Source organism: Stegostoma tigrinum, chromosome 11 (assembly GCF_030684315.1).
Source record: "Stegostoma tigrinum isolate sSteTig4 chromosome 11, sSteTig4.hap1, whole genome shotgun sequence".
NCBI lineage: Eukaryota > Metazoa > Chordata > Chondrichthyes > Orectolobiformes > Stegostomatidae > Stegostoma > Stegostoma tigrinum.
Genome location: NC_081364.1, coordinates 7,812,713 through 7,834,350, shown reverse-complemented (window position 1 = coordinate 7,834,350; position 21,638 = coordinate 7,812,713). Strand labels below are relative to the sequence as shown.

At 43.2% G+C, this 21,638-nt stretch overlaps 1 protein-coding gene across 1 annotated transcript in view; it reads left to right on the top strand.

The window, feature by feature from the left end:
- Nucleotides 1–4,462: 4,462 nt before the first annotated feature.
- The window catches only part of LOC125460470 (uncharacterized), a 35,034-nt gene continuing 17,858 nt past the window's right edge, over nt 4,463–21,638 (top strand). The window contains exons 1-6 of the mRNA XM_059649671.1: nt 4,463–4,935; nt 8,746–8,813; nt 9,677–9,953; nt 12,547–12,606; nt 15,014–15,049; nt 17,465–17,866. Of these exons, the coding sequence (XP_059505654.1) occupies nt 9,908–9,953; nt 12,547–12,606; nt 15,014–15,049; nt 17,465–17,866 (544 nt within the window). The 5' untranslated portion in view covers nt 4,463–4,935; nt 8,746–8,813; nt 9,677–9,907. The remainder of the gene's footprint in view (nt 4,936–8,745; nt 8,814–9,676; nt 9,954–12,546; nt 12,607–15,013; nt 15,050–17,464; nt 17,867–21,638) is intronic.

Below are 21,638 nucleotides of genomic sequence, written 5' to 3'. Positions count from 1 at the left end.
CAGAAAAGCTGACATTTCGGGCCTAGACCCTTTGCCAGAAAAAAAAATTGTGGGATGGACTTGGCTGTATTCTCAACTCTCTGCCAATGTCCTTCATGTGAATAAATCAATAAATATTGCACCCAGGAATGTTAACACTTGGCCTTGCCCTTCCTTAAGCCTCTGTGACACCACAACGGCACGGTGGCTCAGTGGTTCGCACACCTCCTCACAGCACCAGATCCTGGGTTTAATCCACCCTCGGGTGACTGTGCGGAGTTTGCACATTCTCCTCGTGTCTGCACGGGTTATCTCCAGGTGCACCAGTTTCCTCCTACAGCCCAAAGATGTGCAGGCTAGGTGGATTGATTGTGCTAAATTGCCCGTAGTGTTCAGGGATGTGTAGATTAGGTGGGCCATAGGGGGATGGGTCAGTGTGGACTTGTTGGGCTGAAGGGCCTGTTTCCACACAGTAGGGATTCTATGACAACATCATATTTTCACAAAATGATGAGCATCTGTAACTGCCTATGTAATTACCTAACACGCACCTTCACGCCCTTTTTTAGTTTGACTTCATCTTCTTAACTTGCTTATGTCTCTGTTATTGCCAGTCGCATCCCTCACTACTTTGTAAATCCTGGTCTTCTGTGCTATTCTCCCTTGGTTACCACGTTCTGCCAAGTTAGTTGAAAGCTGACTGGAGGCTCGGTGTAGAGTGGGACAGTTGTTGGGCTGAGGCCTGGGGTGCAGTCAGACCATTCACTCACTGAGTTGCTACAATGTTGTTGTAATGTAATATTGATCCGAAATTCTTTACCGGACTGTAATGAAAATCCTTTAACTTATGTTAGAATTATCTCGCTTCTCGCTTATTTTTTAGACTCTGAAAGTAATGCGACTATTTTTCCTTGTATTCCTCTTTTGCATCCAAGATTTGCACCTTGGTACATGTGCCTCCGACGGTGTCATTAGAGGCAGCCATTGTAAAAATTTATAATGTACTCCTGTCCTTCTGTACTGGAATACATGAGACAACATTATGTCGGCAGAAAATACCCTAAAGGAAAGTCGGTCTCAGTTCTGTTCAAGTGAAATTGTCCAACTTCCTGATTGCTGTAAACAGTTCCTGTACTGTAGGAATCCGCACCATCTTTCCAATCACGTATTCATCTGCCTTCCAATCTTGCACCCCTTGCACAGGAGTAATGGCAGATTGCTAGATGTGAGGTTCTATTTGCTAGCTTTTTACTTAACTCCCTATATTCTGATTGCAGAACCACATCCTTCTCTCTACCCAAGTCATTGGTACGAACATGGGCATTGCCCTTTGCCTCTTCACCCTCCCTCTGAAGAATGTCCTGCAGCTGCTCTGTGATATCCTGGGACTGTGGCACCAGAGCGACAACATACCATTCTAGGGTCGCATTGACAGCCACAGAAATGCCCGTGTGTTCTCCGAACTAACTAATCCCCGATCACTATAGCTCTTTATTTCTCCTTCTTCCACTCCTGCACAGCTGAACCACACACTGTGCCACAAACTTGAATCTGACTGCATTCCCCTGAGGAACTAAGGCTCTCGTCAGCTTCCAAAATGCAAAACCGATTTGTGAGCCGAAGATTCCTCTGCTACTTCACCTGCTTCGCCCTTGAACTGCCTAACAGTCACCCGTTCCCTTCCGATATTGGGTGGGACCACCTCTCCAAAAGTGCCATCCACGTAGCTGCCAGCCTCGCAGATGTGTCCCAGTATCTTCGGACGTGTTCGAGCTCTGAAACTTGGAGCTCGGGTTTCTGCAGATACAACAACTTCCTACACGTGCTGACAAAAATCAGATAATGCTGGAGAAACTCGGCAGGTCTGGCAACTTCTGTGGGCAGAGAAACAGGGATGTTCTGAGTCTGGTGACCCTTTTTCAGAACAGGTCACCAGACTCAAAACATTGACTCTGTTTCTCCCTCTACAGACACTGCTTGGCCTGCTGAGTTTCTCCAGCAATTTCTGTTTTGTTTCAGATCTCCAGAATCCTCGGTTCTTTGTTTTATTTTGGTTGTCTAGGATCCCACATATACAGGCCACAAATTCCACTCTACCAAGCCACGCTACCATGCCTTACATTTAAACTTACATTGCCTTAAATTACTCGAGGTCAAGTTGACATAAGGAAGGAGGAAGTATTGGGTATCCTAAAAGGCATTAAGGTGGACAAGTCCCCAGGTCTGGATGGGATCTATCCCAGGTTTTGAGGGAAGTGAGAGAGGAAATAGCCGGGGCCTTAACAGATATCTTTGCAGCATCCTTAGACACGTGTGAGGTCCCGGAGGACTGGAGAATTGCTAATGTTGTCCCCTTGTTTAAAAAGGGCAGCAAGGATAATCCAGGTAATTATAGACGGGTGAGCCTGACGTCAGTGGTAGGGAAGCTGCTGGAGAAGATACTGGGGGATAGGACCTGTTACCATTTGGAAGAAAATGGGCTTATCAGTGATAGACAACATGGTTTTGTGCAGGGAAGGCACAATAGAATTCTATGAGGATGTGACAAAGTTGATAGATGAGGGGAAGGCTGTAGATGTCATATACACGGACTTCAGTAAGATGTTTGATAAAGTTCCCCATGGCAGGCTGATGGAGAAAGTGAAGTCGCATGGGGTCCAGGGTGTACTAGCTAGATGGATTAAAAAACTGGCTCGGCAACAGGAGACAGAGAGCAGCAGTGGAAGAGGGTTTCTCAAATTGGAGACCTGTGCCCAGTGGTGTTCCACAGGGATCTGTGCTGGGACCACTATTGTTTGTCATATATGTAAATGATTTGAAGGAAGGTATAGGTGGTCTGATCAGCAAGTTTGCAGATGACACGATGATTGGTGGGAGTAGCAGATAGTGAAGGGGACTGTCAGAGATTATAGCAGAATATAGATAGACTGGAGAGTTGGGCAGATAAATGGCAGATGGAGTTCAATCCAGGCAAATGTGAGATAATGTATTTTGGAAGATCCATTTCAAGAGCAAATTATACAGTAAATGGAAAAGTCCTGGGGAAAATTGATGTACAGAGAGATCTGGGTGTTCAGGTCCATTGTTCCCGAAGGTGGCAACGCAGGTCAATAGGGTGGTCAAGAAGGCATACGACATGCTTTCCTTCATTGGGCGGGGTATTGAGTACAAGAGTTGACAGGTCATGTTGCAGTTGTATAGGGCTTTGGTTCGACCACATTTGGAGTACTGTGTACAGTTCTGGTTGCCGCATTACCAAAAGGATATGGATGCTTTGGAGAGGGTGCAGAGGAGGTTCACCAGGATGTTGTCTGGTATGGAGGGCGCTAGCTATAAAGAGAGGTTGAGTAGATTAGGATTATTTACATTAGAAAGATGGAGATTGAGGGGGGACCTGATTGAGGTCTACAAAATCATGAGGGGTATAGACAAGGTGGATAGCAAGAAGCTTTTTCCCAGAGTGGGGGACTCAGTTACTAGGGGTCATGAGTTCAAAGTGAGACGAGGAAAGTTTATGGAAGATATGCGTGGAAAGTTCTTTACGCAGAGGTTGGTGGGAGCCTGGAACGTGCATACATGATAGTGTCTTTTAAGACGTACCTAGACAGGTACATGGATGGGCAGGGTGCAAAGGGATACAGACCCTTAGAAAATAGATGACAGGTTTAGACAGAGGATCTCGATTGGCACAGGCTTAGAGAGCAGAAGGGCCTGTTCTTGTGCTGTAATTTTCTTTGTTCTTTGTTATAAATGCACATTCACAGTGTTAAGTTTACTCTCCTTCCCTTATCTTACTTTGGCTTCTATTACTTTATTGGAGGCAATGGCCTTGTTGTAAAATTGCTAGACTATTATTCCAGGAAATGTTTGGCAGACCCAGGTTTATATCCCACTGTGGCAGATGGCAGAGTTTGAATTCAATAAAAAACTGGAATTAGGAATCTGATGATAACCATGAATCCATTTTCAACTGATGGTGATAAGCCATCTGATTCACTCAGACCTTTAGGGAAGGAAATCTGCCATCCTTACCTGGTCTGGCTTACGTGTGACCCCAGACCCACAGCAACGTGTGGTTGACTCTTGGCTACCTTATGGGACAATTAGGGATAGGCAATAAATGCAGGCCCAGCCAGCAATGCCCTCATCCTATGGATGAATTCAAAAAATTATCTTGTATTGTATGGCTTGTTCTACAATATATAGTATATTTCATTTTGAAATTGGCTCTGACATTCATGTATTTCTTCTGTATGTGAGTTTTAGTTCTTAAATAAAGATTACACTTTTCTACTTGATAGCAATTTATAGACAATCCCTAGCAGCAATATTTTCCCCGCCAAATTTCATGCAGATTTTTCTGTGACAGTGATGTTTTTATTCGAGTTCAGTGTGGGCTGGATCTTCCTGTTCATCTCTCTGTAAAATGTAGGCTTCGATTTGTACTCTTCTGCTCCTGCGCAATGTGCTGCAGCGGGATCCTGGATTACTAGTCTAGCGGCATCATCTTCTGCTGCCCCCCGCTTGGGTGCGTTCTTTGGTACATCTTAAAGTCCAGCAGATGGGATGCATCGACAGAGGCCTGGTTTCAATTTGGCTCGGAGGCTTAGCTGGGGCCTGCCAAGGCAAAAATCACTTTGAGCTGGTTGGATGGACAGAGGACTTCGACACAGATAGTTCACGGATTGGAGCAAAACAATGCCATTTGATTCCACAGGACTGCCATGCCTTTCAGTGAAGTCAGAAATAACCTGCAGAACCTCTCGTTTTTCCTTTACCTCTTCTTTCTGATACGGTGCCTGAAAAAAAGAACACATCTACACCGGTTGCTAAAACTGAAATCTGTAAGGTTTTCATGGTGGCAGAATTCTGGGTTTTTGTTCTACCCTCAGATGGGATGTGAAGTCACGGGCTGAGCCAGAATTTATTGCCTGTCCCTAATTGCCCCTTGAGAAGGTAAGAAGGCCCCAAAATGGCTTTGCACTTGCAATAATTATGGCCCATTTTTCTCAAATGCTTGTTGAATTTCTCTACCCATTCAATATACTGGAGATTAAACAGCGATTCAATAACTAACTGTTTTTTCCTAGTTTACATCAATCATTGAGTTATATGGTACAGAAACAGACCCTTCAGCCTAATCAGTCAACACTAACTATAATCCCTGCCTGTGCGTGGCTCATATCCCTCCAAACATTTCTTAATATGTACTTACATAAATGTCTTTTAAATATTCTAACTGTACCTGCATCTACTTATTCCACAAGAAAATCACTCTCTGATAAAAAATTACCACTCATGTTTTGTTTAAACCATTCTCCATTTACTTTAAAAATATGCCCACTAGTCTTGAAATCCCCCACCCGAGGAAAAAGGCACTTGCCATTCACCCTCTCAATACCACTCGTTATTTTTATAAGCCTCTATAATGTCACCCCTCAACCTTCTATGCTCCAGTGGAAAAAAAATCCCAGCATACCCAGCCTCTCCTTACAACTCAAACACTCCAACTTCCTGGTAAATCTCTTCTGAACCCTCTCCAGCTTCATGATATCCTTCCCATGACAGGGAGACGAGAACTGGACACAGTATTCCAGGAAAGGTCTTACCAACTTCCTGTACAACCTCAATAACATTCCAACTCCTATACTGAGCATTGAAGGCAAGCATGCTAAATGCCTTCTTAACCATCCTACATAAATGTGATGCAAACTTCAAAGAATTATGTACCTGAACCCCTAGATATTTCTGCTCCACAACACTGCCCAAGGCCGTACTCTTAATGATATAAGTCTTGTCTTTATTTTGCCAAAATGCAATGCCTCACACTTATCCAAATTAAACTTAAATTACCATTCATCAGCCCATTGACCTAATTGATCAAGATTTCTCTATAATCTTAGATAACATTCTTTGCTGTCCACTATCCCAAAAATCTTCGTGTCTTCAGCAAACATAATAAACATACCTTATATTATTCACATCTGAATCTTTATATAAATGATGAATAAAGGTGGAAGAAGCATCAATTGCTGGAGAACATCTCTGGTTACAGGTTTCTAGTCTGAAAAAAAACAAACCTTCCAATAATGCAGCCTTATCAAAATCTTTTATTATCTCGTGGGATGTGGGCATTGCTTGTAAGACTTGAATTTATTAGCCATCCCTAATTACCCACAGTGCCATTAAGAGTCACCCATATTGCTGTGGGTGGTGAGCTGCCTTCTTGAACCATTGCAGTCTATGTGCTGTGGGTTGACCCATATTGCCATTAGGGAGGGAATTCCAGGATTTTGACCCAGCAACGGTGAAGGAACAGTGATATATTCCCAAGTCAGGATGGTAAGTGCTTTAGAGGGGAACTTGTAGTGGGTGGTGTTCCCGTGTATCTGCTACTCTTGCCGTTCTAGGTAGAAGCGGTTGTGGGTTTGGAAAATGCTGTCTAAATATCTTGGGAAACTTTCTGCAGTGCATCTTGTATCTACTGCAGCTGAGCGTTGGTTTGGAGGGAATGGGCGTTTGTGGGTTTAGCGCCAATCAAGCGGCTGCTTTGTCTTGGATGGTGACAAGTTTCTTGGGTGTTGTTGGGGCTGCACCCATCCAGGCAAGTGTCGAATGTTCCATCAGACTCCTGATTAGTGCCTTGTGAATGGATAGGCTTTGGGGAGTCCGGAGCTGAGTTACTCGCTGCAGGATTCCTAGCCTCTGACCTGTTCTTGTAGTCACTGTTTTTTTTGGTGAGCCCAGTTGAGTTTCTGGTAAATAGAAACTCTTAGGCAGTCAATAGTGGGGGATTCAGTGAGAGCAATGCTATTGAATACTATACAGCTGGAAGATTGGTGAGGATGAGGCCAAGTATGTTTTTCCCTCTTAGTGGTTCCCTCAGCATGTGCCGCAGACCCTGTCTAGCTGCTATATCCTTTAGGGCCCAACCAGTTTGGTTAGTGCAGCTGTTGCTAAGCCACTCTTCATAGTGGTTTTTTTGCCCTTGCCATCCTCAGCACTTCCTCCAAGTTTTGCTTGATGTGGAGAAGTACCGATTCATCAGCCGAGGAAGGATGGTACATGGTAGTCAGCAGGAGGTTTGCTCGTCCATGTTTAACCTGAACCATGAGACTTCACTGTGGCCAGAGTCAACGTTGAGGGTTCCCAGGGCAACTCCTGCCCCGACTGTACACCACTGTACCACCATGTCCGCAGGGTCTGTCCTGCCGATGAAACAGAACATACCCAGAAATGGTGATGGGAATTGCCTCTAAGATACGATTCCACATGTATGACGATGTCTGTGAGGCAGCTCTCCTGATTTTGGCAATGGTACAACCATTTAACATGGCAGGATTAAAACCTAGAACATTGTTTGAGTTTCTCATTAATAGTTCAAGGATAACATCACAAGGCCATCGGCTCCCACATGCAAAACATACCTCCTGATTCCACTGCTGAATAACCTTGCACTATTTTTATAATTATGGCCCACTTTTCTCAAATTCTTCCTGAACATCTCCAGCTATTTAGTATAGTGGAGATTAATCTTCCATTCAATAACAACGATAAGATTGTCAACTGTTCTCTCTAGCTTACATTAATCATTCAATCCGATTGAAAATTTTTCTCTTTTGTGGGATGTGGGCATTACTGGCTAGGCTAGGGTTTATTGCCCATCCCTAATTACCCACAAAGCAGTTAAGAGTCACCCACGTTGCCATGGGTCAGAAGTCACATGCAGGCTACACTGTGTAAGGGTAGCAGATTCCCTTCACTGAACAACATTAATGAATCAGGCGAGCTTTGCAAGTTACTGGTAGTTGACATGGTCTGTCAATGCCGAGATTAGATTCATAATTCCAAGTTTATTGTTATGTTTAAATACAATTACAATAACAACATTTAAAAGGCATCTGGATGTGTACATGAAAAGGAAAGGTTAACAAGGATATGGGCCAAATGCTGGCAAATGGGACTAGATTAATTTAGGATATCTGGTCAGCATGGCGAGTTGGACTAAAGGGCATGTTTCCATGCAATACATCTCAATGATTCTATGACTTCATAGTCTTATCATCAGAGCATTGTCCAGGGCCAATGGACTGCCTGTCCAATAACATTACCATTACTACAATGTAAGAACATAAAACATCAGTAGCCATTATAAGTACCCATTTTGTTCACTAACGTCTTTTAGGGAAGTTAGCCTGGTGTTATTACTAGGTGTGGGCTATATGGCAATTCTAGACCAACAGTAATGTGGTTGAATCATAGAATCCTTGCAGTGTGGAAGCAAGCTATTTGATCCATCGAGTCCACACTGACCGTCTGAACAGCATCCCATGCTCCCCCCGTCCGGCTACCCTATAATCCTCTAATTCCCATGGCTAACCCACCTAACCTGTACAGCCCTGGACACTAGAGGCAATTTTGCAAGGCCAATCCACTTCACCTACACAACTTTGGATGGTGAAAGGAAAAGAGTGCACCCGCGCAGACCTGGGGAGAATGCAAACTCTACACAGTCGCCCAAGGCTGGAATCAAACCAGAGTCCCTGGTGCTGTGAGGCTGCAGTGCTAACCACCGAGCCACCATTTCACCCTTGGTCTCTGAAATGGCCCAGCGAGCCATTCAGTTTAAAGCCACTTATAGACAGCGTGTAAATGTTGGACTCATTTTTTAAGCAAACAAAAAATAAAAATTACACACTGTAACCATTAAAAAAATCAAATTGTTCTGAAATTATTTATTGATATTTTCCCTCTGTTTATTTTTAGGAACTAAGCATCTGAGCTCAAAATGCCTTCAAATGAAGAACATGATATGGACAATTCTGAAATAAATGGTACATTAAGCGGATAACGTTGGGTTTGAATTGATGACTGGGCAATTGAATATTAAAAGTAGTAAAGACAATTGTAGCTATGAGGAAAGATTAGAGAGGTTGGGGTTATTTTCCTTGGAACAGAGAGGGCTGAAGGGTGACGTGACTGGGGTGTACAGCATTGTGAGGGGTAGACATGGAGTAGACAGGAGGGCCCTGTTTCCCTAGGCAAAGAGTTCAAAAACCAAGGATCACAGATTCAAGTGAAGTGGCAGAAGGATTAGAGGGGGCATGAGGAAAAATACATTTACACAGAGGATCATGAGTGTCTGGAATTCATTGCCTGAGTTGGTGATGGGGGGGAAGAGACATTAAACTCTTCTATAAGTTACATGAATCTGCACTCCAAGTGCTGCAAGCTGCAGGGCTATGGGTTGTGCACAGGAAGATGGGATTGGTGAGGACACCTTGGTGTCTTTGAGTTGCCATGGACAAAATGGGCCAAATGGCCCCCTTTTGTGCTGTATCATTTGTACAATTCTAAAAAAAGGTAAAGTCGGGTGGGGTGCTGAGGCAGGAAACCTCACAACCTTTAAGAAGTGTTTGGATGAGCACTTGAAATGTCATAACATTTAAGGTTATTGGCCAAGTGCTAGAAAGTAGGATTAGTGTGGTTAGGTTAGCACAGATCCTATGGTCCAAAGGGCCACTTACAGTTATATACTTCTGAAATGAATAAGCACAAATACTTTTCTTTTGGAAGATGAAACGAATTGACAGCTTCTCATGGGTGCTGGTGATTTCCATTGAAATTTTTCTCACTGAGATACAATAATAAGGGTTTTAGTTCCGCATCAAAAATGTTTTCTCTCATTCTGTTTCAGGTCAACCCATCTCAGACAAACAGTTGATGGAATTAGCTGGAAAACTGGGAAGCAGATGGCAGAACTTAGCAATTCAACACCTCGACTTTAAGACATATGAAGTTGAAAACTTCATTTCTGATGGAAACAGTAACCAAGACAAAGCATTTAAAATGTTACAAGCTTGGAAATGTCGAGAAAAATGTCCAACAGTCAGGAGCTTGATTTGTATTCTTGATAAAGCTAATATCGATGCTAGTGCATGGTTATTTCTTTCTAATAGACAGTAACTGTAATGGTAAGTCTATTTTGCTGGGAAACACCAAGGTGTGTCAGTGCGTAAGTTTTAGTTCTTTGTTTAGTTATAATCACGATGGAAGTATATTGATTGAGCAATGTTACACTTTAAAACAATGCATAAGAGGTTAATATTTTCTATTTCAGTTTTTGCCTTTTAAAGTGTAATGGGTAAAAACTGTTTCTAAGCAGAAAAAAATTGGATAAATGACTTCAAGGGAAAAAGCAAGCAGAGCAATGGCTTAAACTCAAACCCCAATGATAATTTGTATATTTCAGATTTAACCAGTAAAGCAACTGGGGACAGTCTAGTGCAGTCGCTTGGAAAATTCCACTTTGTTATAAAGTGTACCTGCTAAAGCAGGTCAGTGATGTTATGGGTGTACCTTGGCTTTTGGCTTCAGGACTGAAGAAGGGCAATAACCGAAACATTGATGACTCCTTTCCTCTAGATGCTGCCTGGCCTGCTGTGTTCTTCCAGCCCCCTGATTGTCTACCTTGGATTTTGGCATCTGTGGTTATGTGTTTTATCTATTTAATCTTTATGTGTTTTTACACTCAACTGAATGTCTTCGCCACCTCCAAATCGCCATGATATTTTTAGTATGCTTGTAACTATTGACAGCCACCAGTAAAACGCCCATCAGCCAATTAGATAATTTGGATGTGAGTTTGCTCGCTGAGCTGGAAGGTTATAATCACGATGGAAGTATATTGATTGAGCAATGTTACACTTTAAAACAATGCATAAGAGGTTAATATTTTCTATTTCAGTTTTTGCCTTTTAAAGTGTAATGGCATTCCAACCGGAACTCCATCAACAAACACATTGATTTGGAGCCCATCTACCATCCCCTGAGAAAAAGAACAGGAAATGACATCACCAACCCAAGGAAACCTAACCAGATAAATAGAAAGCGGGACATAACACCAGCGCTTCGTCGGAGGCTCACTGATGTTGTTACCTAGAATGGTGACGAAACGTCTGAAAACTAACCTTCCAGCTCAGCGAGCAAACTCACATCCAGAACCTCAACCTGAGCTACAAATCTTCTCAAAATTAGATAATTCCATGCAAAACCCATTAAGGGTGATGCAAGCCAAAATTGCTGCTTACTAACTCTTCCTGAGCCACAATCAACAGCATGGTGAATTATACATTTTACTCTAATTGATCTAGGCTCGGTGAAGCTTCCAACTAATTGGTTTCAGGAGTGTGTGATCAATCTTGAAATGGATCCTATGGGTGATGGATGTTGACTAATGTCACCTTCCACAATCTCCTGACTGCTTCCTTAAACTGTCAATCATCCATTGGTCCATCCGCATCATCAAATTTTGTTATTGTCATCTTTACCTCTTATTGAAATCTTCTTTACCTCTCTCTTAAATTTAAAAAAGAGAGGCATTTGCAGTCAGGACTCAACATCTGATTTCTTTGAGGTCAAGCCTCAATGTTATTGAATTTGAGAAAGTTCTGATGGAATTACACATTCACCTATCACTGAACATCTGTTTTCTCCTTTGGAGTCAATTGTTTAATTTATTTTTGTTTTGCTGCCTTAAAATTCCTTGGAAACGGTTACTTACCCATTACACTTTAAAAGGTAAAGCTAATACAGAAAATATTAATCACTACAAATTGTTTTAAAGTCTAATATTGATCAAGCAATATAATTTGGTTACGTGAATATAATTAAACTAAGTTGATTGTGAAATGTTAGTGTCCTTAAAAATATGGACTGAAGCTCTAAGGTCCCTAGTTCACAGCTGGGCTTTGACAGTCGAAACAGGGTGTTTCCCTTTGTTTGAGTATTCTTGTGGTTCAGTGGCTATGCCCCTGTCTCTGAGCCAGGGGACCTGTGTTCAAGTCCACCTGCTCCAGAAGTTGTCATAGTAACTCTGGGCAGGTTTATTAGAAAGTACCTATGATGGAGACGACCCAGCAGGTGATGGAATTTCAAATCAATCAATAAACTCTGGGATTGAAAGCTGACTTAGTAATGGTGGTCATGAAACCGTCATTTATTGTCCTAAATCACAACCTGGTTCACTGATATTAAAAGAACTAGGAGAACAGAGAACAGTACAGCACAGGATCAGGCCCACCAAGCCTGTATTGACACATAACACCTTACTCAACTAAAAACCTTTTGCCTCTATGCAGTCTGTATCCTCTATTCCCTATTTATTCACATATCTGTGACGATGCCTCTTAAACATAACTATTGTGTCAGCCTCTACCATCTCCCCTGGTGGCACCTTCCAGGCACTTACCATCCCCGGTGCAAAATACTTGGCCTCTCATATCTCCTCTAAATGTTCTCCTTTTTACCCTGCCTGCCCTCCTGACCTCTGACCTCAATGAGACTCCACACCCACAGCAATGTGGTTGACTCTCAACGATCTTCTGAAATGGCCTAGTGAGTCATTCAGCTAAAGGGCAGTAGTGGATGGACAACAATAAAATTGATCTTCCCATGCCGCAAGAAGACCAAACTCCTTAAGTCTATGTGAATAACTAAGGGCCTTTCTCATAGACATTTTAAGCTTCATGCATACTTTACTGCTAATAAAAATCTGTTTCTCTTCAGAATTGAGATGCCAATGTTGTCACAAAATGGACTGCCAGTGCAAATGTGAGGCTATGCAAGGTAAGAGCTCATTGACTTGTGTTCCTAAGCCCCCTCCTTGCTTTATCCACATTCTTATGTGAATTTTTAGAAAGGGTATGCAGTAAAAGCTTTTACCAAATCTCCTCACCACGCCTTCAAAAGAGATAATAGGGGCGACATACCTTCCTCCCTTGGTTAGGAAAAATTCATAGATAATTGAGCCTTGCCCAGTGTCAGCAGAACAATTGTGTGGACACCACAATAAACTAGGCAAGTGTATCCACATAATATATATCATCAATGTCATTTATTTTAAACTTTATCAGAGGATGAGGTTTGTTCATGGAGTGTAGTAGCAGTACTGTGCTGAGTAACTCACCTCCTGACTCCCCAAATGCTGTCCATCATCTATGAGGCATAAGTCAGGAGTGTGATGGAATACTCCCCACTTGCCTGGATGAGTGAAGCCCCAACAACACTTGAGAAGCTTATCACCATCCAAGAAAAAGCATCCCACTTCTTTGATTCAGAGATAGTAGGAACTGCGGATGCTGGAGAAACTGAGATAACAAGGTGTTGAGCTGGATGGCCACAGCAGGCCAAGTAGCATCAGAAGAGCAGGAAAGTTGTGACCGCATCAAAAAGCCAGCCCAGCTGCCTCCCTAACCTGTCTGTCCTTTCTCCCACCTATCCCCTCCTCCCACCTCAGCCCCCAGCCCCTAACTCCTACCTCCCTACCTCCCTACCTCCCAGTCTCATCCCTGCCTCCTTGATCTGTCTGTCTTCCCTTGACTGACCAACCCCCATCCTAACTCCCCACATGCACTCACCCTTACTGGCTGTATCCCCACCTTCTTGACCTGCCCGTCTCCTCTCCATCTATCTCCTCCTTTATGCACTTCCTTCCGCCTCCCCCTCTCTCTCTCTCTATTTATTTCAGAACCCCTTTCCCCTCCCCCATTTCAGAAGAGGGGTCCAGACCCGAAACGACAGCCTTCCTGCTCCTCTGATGCTGCCTGGCCTGCTGTGTTCATCCAGCTCTACACCTTGTTATTTCAGCTTGATTGATTGATTGATTGATCACACGTGTGCCGAAGTACAGTGAAAAGCTTTGTTTACGAGTATTACATGCAGATCACAGTAAGCAGGGGTGTACAGATCAAAAGTTGTAAAAAAAAACTTAGAGAGAGGCATACAGGTTACCTTGCAGAAGGTGTGCATTAGGCAAGATCAACATTGGCAAGTCAGCATCACTTGAGGTGAGAGAGTCCGTTAGTCCATCAGTTCAATAATGTGGCAAATAGGTAACCTAATGAGAGAAGTGCGATTATGTGGGATTAAGAAGACATGGGTAACTTGGGCACTTGAGGCAGAGGTAAACAAGGTATTACAGAGAATTTCACAGCACTGAGCTACAGTAAAAGCTGAAGGAACTGAGGATGCTGTAAATCAGCAACAAAAACAGAGGTTGCTGGGAAAGCTCAGCAGGTCTGGCATCTGAGGAAAAGTTGCCTAAACATTAACTCTGACTTTTCTTCACAGATGCTGCCAAACCTGATGAGCTTTTCCAGCAACTTCTGGTTTTGTTCCTGGTGTGCTACAATAGTTGGTTTAGAGATTCTTGCTCGCATTTATGTTTAATTGACCCTATTCCTGTAGGGAGTACAACTTTGATGGTCGGGAAGATATAAAATTCGGCAGCACAATAAACAATAAGGATGATAGTAGCATGGCAGTAATGTGGGTAATGTGATTTATTGCCGATAAATGATCTGATGAATCACAGAGTAGTTACAGAACTTGGCTCCTTGTGTCTACACTGATTGTCTGAGTAATTTAGCTCGGTGTAAATCACCTGTCTTCAACCCATAACCCTTTTCTCCCATAAAGAGGCAATCAAAGTTTACTAGTTTTGTCACTGGGCTGTTAAGCTAGAGTCCCAGCTAATGGCTTGTGACCTGGGTTCAAATCCTACCATGGCAAATGGTGGAGCTTGAATTTAATAAAAACCTAGATTTAAGAGTCTGAGGATGGCTGTGAAACCATTGGCAATTGTCGGGAAAAACAAAATCCAGCAAGTTCACTGATGTCCTTTAGGGAAGGAAACTGTCATCCTTACCTGGTCTGGCCGACACGTGACTCCAGACGTACAACAATGTGATTAACCCTTAACTGCCCTTGGAGCAATCAGGGATGTGTCATAAGCACTGGCCTAGCCAGTGACACCCACATCCTGTGAATAAAAATCATCCAAATTGGGCTTATATTAACCCTGTTACTCTGTCTGCCAATGCTGCCAAACCAACTGAGTTTCTTCAGCAATTTCTATTTTTAACTGAACATACTAACTTTGAGCTGCATGTGACCATGTTAAGTAAATTGATAAGTATCAGTGTTTTGATGGAACATAATTCATGGATGACATTCAACTTTTCTTTTTCTTCAGGACATATTTTCTCCAACCCAAACACCAATGGATATAGTGAGTAACTAGTTGACTATCTAACAAAATTATACCAAACACAAATGATGACCTCTTCATTCCAGGACTCCCTCCTTAAATAAGGTGACTAAACTATAAACACAATAATCCCTACATTGTGGAAGTAGGCCATTTGGCCCATTATGTCACACTACCCCTTCCAATGAGCAATGCACCCAGACCCACTTATTCCTACAACCCTGTATTTCCCATGGCCAATCCACCTCACCTACATATCTTTGGGCTATGGGAGGAAACTTGCAGAGACAACATGCAAACATGTAAACTCCACAGAGACTGTCACCCAAGTGTGAGAATTGACCCCAGGTCTCTGTTACTGTGAGGCCGCAGTGTTAACCACTAAGTTACCATGCTGTACAGTACTTTAAGTGTTATGGACCAGGTTAAACCCACTCAAAATATATCAGGGATATATCCTAAACCCTGAAGATTAGCTTATTTAAAGGCAAGTGTAAGGTGCAACATTCCAGATACAATTCAATTTGTCTAACTACTAGGTTTTAAGCAAAACACACTTTATTCTTATACAACTGTTAAAATACAAACAAAAAAGAATAATTAGCATAACTTTAACCATATTGAAATACTTAGCAAAATAAAATATGTATTTTAAGTACTACCCTTCAACTGTTCCAATATAGCAGTATCCCATACACACGCCCATGGCAAAGGCAAAATCAGCAAAACAGTGTTATTCTCATTCTAATCCAGCAGAATGAAATACTTGCAGAATGAATCTAGCAGCAGAGACAGAATTCCAGCTGTTGCAGCAGCAGAGAGAGAAAGAGCTATGTGAAGCAGTTTCCTCCAAAACATCAGCTTCAACAACTGAAAGAGAAAGTTAAAATCCTAGGTCTTCGTGAGCCTGACTCCACTCACTCATGCTTCTGTTGTATACTTGTAATAAAAAGCTGTTTACTCCACTTTGTATAGAGCAGATGCCTTTATAACACCCTGTTTTTCAAGAGGACGGCACAAATCCCTCTGAAAGGCACACATTGTCACATAAGACAAGGTCTCACCAATCCTCAATAGGGCAACAATTCCATTCCCTTTGCAACAAATTAGTTGTTGTGCTTGTGTGCCAATGTTTCATGGTTCATGTCCAAGGATACTCAGACCCCTCCGTACTGCATCATTCTCCATTTAAATAGGTACCACTTGGCACCAAATAGACATGGTCATCTCATTCCATGCATTAATCTGCCCACTGAACCATTTTATGCTGGAGACTTTGCACCTTCCCTTTCTAGCTTCAGCGGCCATGAAGTCATGAACAGGGCTGGACAACAAAGACATGACCATGCGTCCAGTTCTGCCAGGTATTCCCTCCCTGTCATGGGCAGGAAACATTCGCCTTAAAGCACATGGACAGCAGTGAATTGAGGGGAATGTAGGTTAGGTTATTTTATTTTTGGATTAGGAATATTCCACAGCACAACATCATGGGCCGAAGGGCCTGTACTGTGCTGTACTTTTCTATGTTCTATGTTCTAAAGCCTGATCGATGACTCCATTGGTTTAAATGGATCTGTTAATCTTAACATAGCTCAACCTGCCCTCAGTGACAGTATGAAAGAATCCTCCCCATCCCTTCATAGTGTCCAAGGTCTTCTCTGACAGAATTGACCCCCTATTGCACCCCTGACAATTTCTACCTTGCGGTGAGTGGGAGAATAGGATAAGGGCAGCATCGTTAGGATGAGTATGGGGCTCGCAAGAAAACCTTAGGCCTGCAGACGGGAAATCCTCCACGAATCTCACCAGGAGTGACACTGGCTGATTTCTGGTAAGTTTCAACCTTACATGTGATCCTCTGAGCTAAGATAATTTCTTATGATTGTCCAGCTCTGGTCCTTTATCAACAGTGTTACCTCAGCTCCGTTTCCTTTTCCTCTTGACCCCTTCCAAATGCCAAAGCATAGAATCATAGAATCACAGAATCCCCACTGGGTGGAAGCAGGCCATTTGGCCCACCGGGTCAACACCAGCCCGCCAAAGAACATTCCCACCACGTTATCCCTGTAAACTTACATTTCCCGTGGCTAATTCACCCAATCTGTGTATCTGTGTATACTAATACTCTAATACGCTGGAATATCCAGATCGCAGCCATGATCTGCCATTAAAGAGTGCAGCAGTTCCGTCTGGAACCTAGTGGAGGTCTCGAAAAGAAATTCTGAAGAAGGGTCTGGGCCCGAAATGTCAGCCTTCCTGCTCCTCTGCTGCTTGACCTGTTGTGTTCATCCTGCTCTATACCTTGTTATCTCAGGTTCTCCAGCATTGGCAGCTCTTGCTATCTCTATACTCTGGCAGCTAAGGTTAAGAAGGCAGTAAATAATTGTGTGTTAATTCATGCTGTCTAACGCCTTTTTTGTCTGCTTTCATTCACAGATTGTTTGGTTAAAGCAGCTATAGTTAAAGCTAATAATGCCCAGAAGGAAGGAACCGATGCCCTGGAAAATCTATTTAAAGAACTATTTGAAACTAATCTTGACCTCCTCTTAAAATTTCGGAAGATTGTTAATTCTGTGGAGAATAAAATTCTGAACATTGTACCAGGGTGTGTGGAACTCCGTCTGCAGATTTTATCTTACGCTGCTCTCCTGGATCTCAGTCTGTTACATGTAAAGGGAGGCTCCGAAAGGACAACGCAGCTTCCACCTTTACACCAGAAGCTACAAGATGCTGTGGAAGAAGCACTTCCAGATGTGAAAATAACGACTGATATGCTTTCTTTCACCAACTATTTCGAAGGTGGATCTTACAGAAAAGCACTGGAATATTTTTGCAGAGGTAGGTCTTTGGGAAGGGTGGAATAACAGAGGTAAAGTGATTTGAAGTTTTGGCAAAGACCTGTAGCTCGGGTTGTGGGTGAGGTTGTTGACTTGCTCACTGAGCTGGCTTGTTATTGCTCAGACGTTTTGTCACCATGCTTGGGGACATCATCAGTGGAGCCTCCAATGAAGCAAAGTTATTCTGCGCAGGTTGGAAGTTATACTGTCTGGTCCATTGTGGTGAGTACTGTCATTTCTGGTTTTGATCTGTATGGGTTTATAGATAGCGTTCAATTCTATATGTTTGTTGATTGAAGTATGGGTGGAGAACCATGCCCCTAGGAATTCCTGTATCTGTCTATGTTTGGCTTGGACTGCTATGGCTACCTTGTCCCAGTTAAACTGATGGCCTTCACTGTCTGAATGTACAGATATTAAGAGAGTTCATCGTGCCAGTTTGCTGCTAGCTAATGTTTGTGTATTCTGATGGTTAGTTTCCTTCATGTCTGTCCGATGTAATGTTTGTGGTAGTCAGTGCATGATATTCTGTAAACCACGTTGGTTCTGCATATTGTGGGAACGGGGTCTTTAATCCTTGTGAGTGTTTGTTGGAGAATTGCTGCGGGCTTGTGGGCCACAAGATTCCCAGTGGAATCTTGTTGCCAGTTCCGATATGTTCCTGATGTCGGGCAGTGTGGCCAGTGTGCTGGGTCGTACAGCGTCCTCCTGTTGTTGTCTGTTTTGTAGGCTTCAGTGGAAGAAGTTATGGGGATACCCATTTGAGGCAAGGATCTTGTATAAGTGTTCTTCCTCTTCCTAGCATAATTCTGGAGAGTTGCAGTGTGTCCTGGCCTATTTAAATAGTGTCCTAGTGCAGTTTTGTTTGTGGGTGTTGGGTTGGTTGCTGTTGAAGTTGAGGATTTGATCCGTATGGGTTGCTTTTCTGCGTTCTGAGGTTTGGAACTCTCCGCTTGTCAATCGTTCTACCTTAACATCCTGAAACTGAAGTTGACTGTTGTTTTCTTCTTTCTTTGTGAACTTAATCCCTGTGAATACGCTGTTGATGAGGTGGTGGGTCTCTTCCAATTTGTTGCATTTAATAATGACAAATGTTTCATCTATGTTCCAGATCCACAGTTTAGGTTGAATGTGGGGAAGGGTGACCCCATAGGTGTGCCATTGATCTGTTTGTATACTTGACCAAGAAAGACTAAGTGTTTGATGAGGCAGAGGTCTAGTAGTTTAAGTATGCTGTCCTTGCTGATGGAGCTGCTGGTCTGTGTAACTGTTTCCTTGAGTAATGCGGCCACTGTTTCTTTGACTCGTGGGATGTCAATTAAATAAAGCTGCAACGTCAAAGGATATCATAATCTCGTTGTCGCTAATGTTTATGTCCTTGAGGGTACTGAGGAAATCTTGGGTTGAGTGGATAGAATGAAGTGATCCGTAGACGAGGTGTTTCAATCTCTGTTGTAGGTCCTTGGCCAATTTGTGTGAAGGTGTGCTTGATCGGGTAACAATGGGTCTTAGAGGGAAGTCTGTTTTATGTACTTCAGGCAACCCATAGAAATGGAAGATAATAAAATGTGAGGCTGGATGAACACAGCAGGCCAAGCAGCATCTCAGGAGCACAAAAGCTGACGTTTCGGGCCTAGACCCTTCATCAGAGGGTCTAGGCCCGAAACGTCAGCTTTTGTGCTCCTGAGATGCTGCTTGGCCTGCTGTGTTCATCCAGCCTCACATTTTATTATCTTGGAATCTCCAGCATCTGCAGTTCCCATTATCTCTGATACCATAGAAATGGAAGGTGTTTGTGCCTTCTGGCTTCATCTCATGTAGGTCTGTCTTGGTTATCTGCCCTGCAATCAATAAACGATTCAGTGTCTGGGTGATCCTATCACCTAGCTGCAGTGTTGGATCTGTTGCCGCCTGTTGGTACGTGGACGTTTCTTAACATAGTTTGGCAAAGTGGATGAGATACAAAGAACATAAGGAAGGACCAGTCTGGCTTTGAATGAATAGCACTTTTGATCTCCTCTATCAAATGTCATCACAGTCCCTGAGGACCTTAGGGCTGCTCTCCCATCAGTGAGAATTTAAATTGAGGGTCACCATAGCTCAGGCAAGGGGCAAGGTGGGACCTCAGCTTCTGTAGGAATTGTACCCACACTGTTGGCAGCATCATTCTGCATCACAAACCTGCTGCCTTGTCAACTGAGCCAACAAGACCCCAAAGATCAAGGGCATAGGGGCAGGACAAGGCCATTCAAGTCTGTGAGCCTGCTATTCAGCTAGATTATAGTGGATCTCCTACCTCAATGCCATTTTCCCACACTATCCCCATGTTCCTTGTGATCTCATGCATCTGGAAATCTGTTGATCTCTGTCTAAAACATTCCCAGTGAGTGAGCCTCAACAACATTCTGAGGTAGAGAATTCCAGAGATTCACCATCCTATGAGCAACGAAATTCCTCCTCATACATGCCTTGAATGGATGACCTTTTATATTGGACCTCTGCACGTTTAACCAGAATATCTGAGTTAACTTTGTTCTATTTTAACATTAGTTAATTGTTATGACCAGTTCCCTAGAAATAGGTCTTCTTTTTTGGATTCATGTGATTTTCATGTCGAGACCTGGTTAGGAAAGTAGCTTGGGGTCCTCCATTATTACCTTCAGGATCCTTGAACCTGCCTCAAATATAATGGTTGTCCCTCACATCAGACCAAATCTGAAGACCCTTACAGAACCAAAAGGGATGTGACTGCCTTCTGCAAAAAAGGAATCAAGGTACGTGCCCCTACTCACTCCTCCCCCCCCCAACTAAACCCTATGCCCCCATTACATTTGTGGGGCAAGAAACCTAGATCCCAGCTCACTCCCTCAGAAGCACATTTCCTAATGACGCAGAAGTCGGTGCTGTGGGTCAGACCAGCTCCCATGTGCTAGAGCCACAATGGATCACTCACTTTGCCATTCTTACCTTGCTTAAGTTAATGGAGTTTGGAGGGTCATGTTGCAGCTGCACAGGACATTGATTGGGTCACTTTTGGAACACTGCATTCAATTCTGGCCTCCCTGCTATAGGAAATGTGTCGTTAAACTTGAAAGGGTTCAGAAAAGATTTACAAGGATGTTGCCAGGGTTGGAGGGTTTGAGCTACAGGGAGAGGCTGAATAGACTGGGGATATTTTCCTTGGAGTATCAGAGCCTGAGGAGTGGTTTATAAAAGCATGAGGGTCATGGATAGGGTGAATAGCCATGGTCTTTTCCCCAGGGTAGGGGAGTCCAAAACTAGAGAGGCAAGGGTTTAAGGTGAGAGGGGGAAGCTTTAAAAGGGACCTGAGGGGTAACTTTTTCACACAGAGGGTGGCTCGTGTATGAAATGAGCTGCCAGAGGAAGTGGTGGAAACTGGAACAATTACAATATTTAAAAGTCATCTGGATGGATACATGAATGGGAAGGGCTTAGAGGAATATATCCCAAATGCTGGCAAATGGGACTAGATTTATTTCAGATATCTGGTTGTCAGGGACAAGTTGGACTGAAGGGTCTGTCTGCATGCTGTGTGTCTCCACGATTGCATAATTCTATGAGTTTTGCATTTGGACACAGACTGAAAAGGCAGTGAGACAGAGTGGAAAAGGCAAAGTGAGGGAGACAGAGAGAGATGGAGGGAGAGAGAGAGAGAGAGAGAGAGAGAGAGAGAGAGAGAGAGAGGAAATGCAGAGTTAAAGAGACAGAGTGAGACAAAGCCGTTAAAGCTCATGTTTAATAGAGACTGGTGA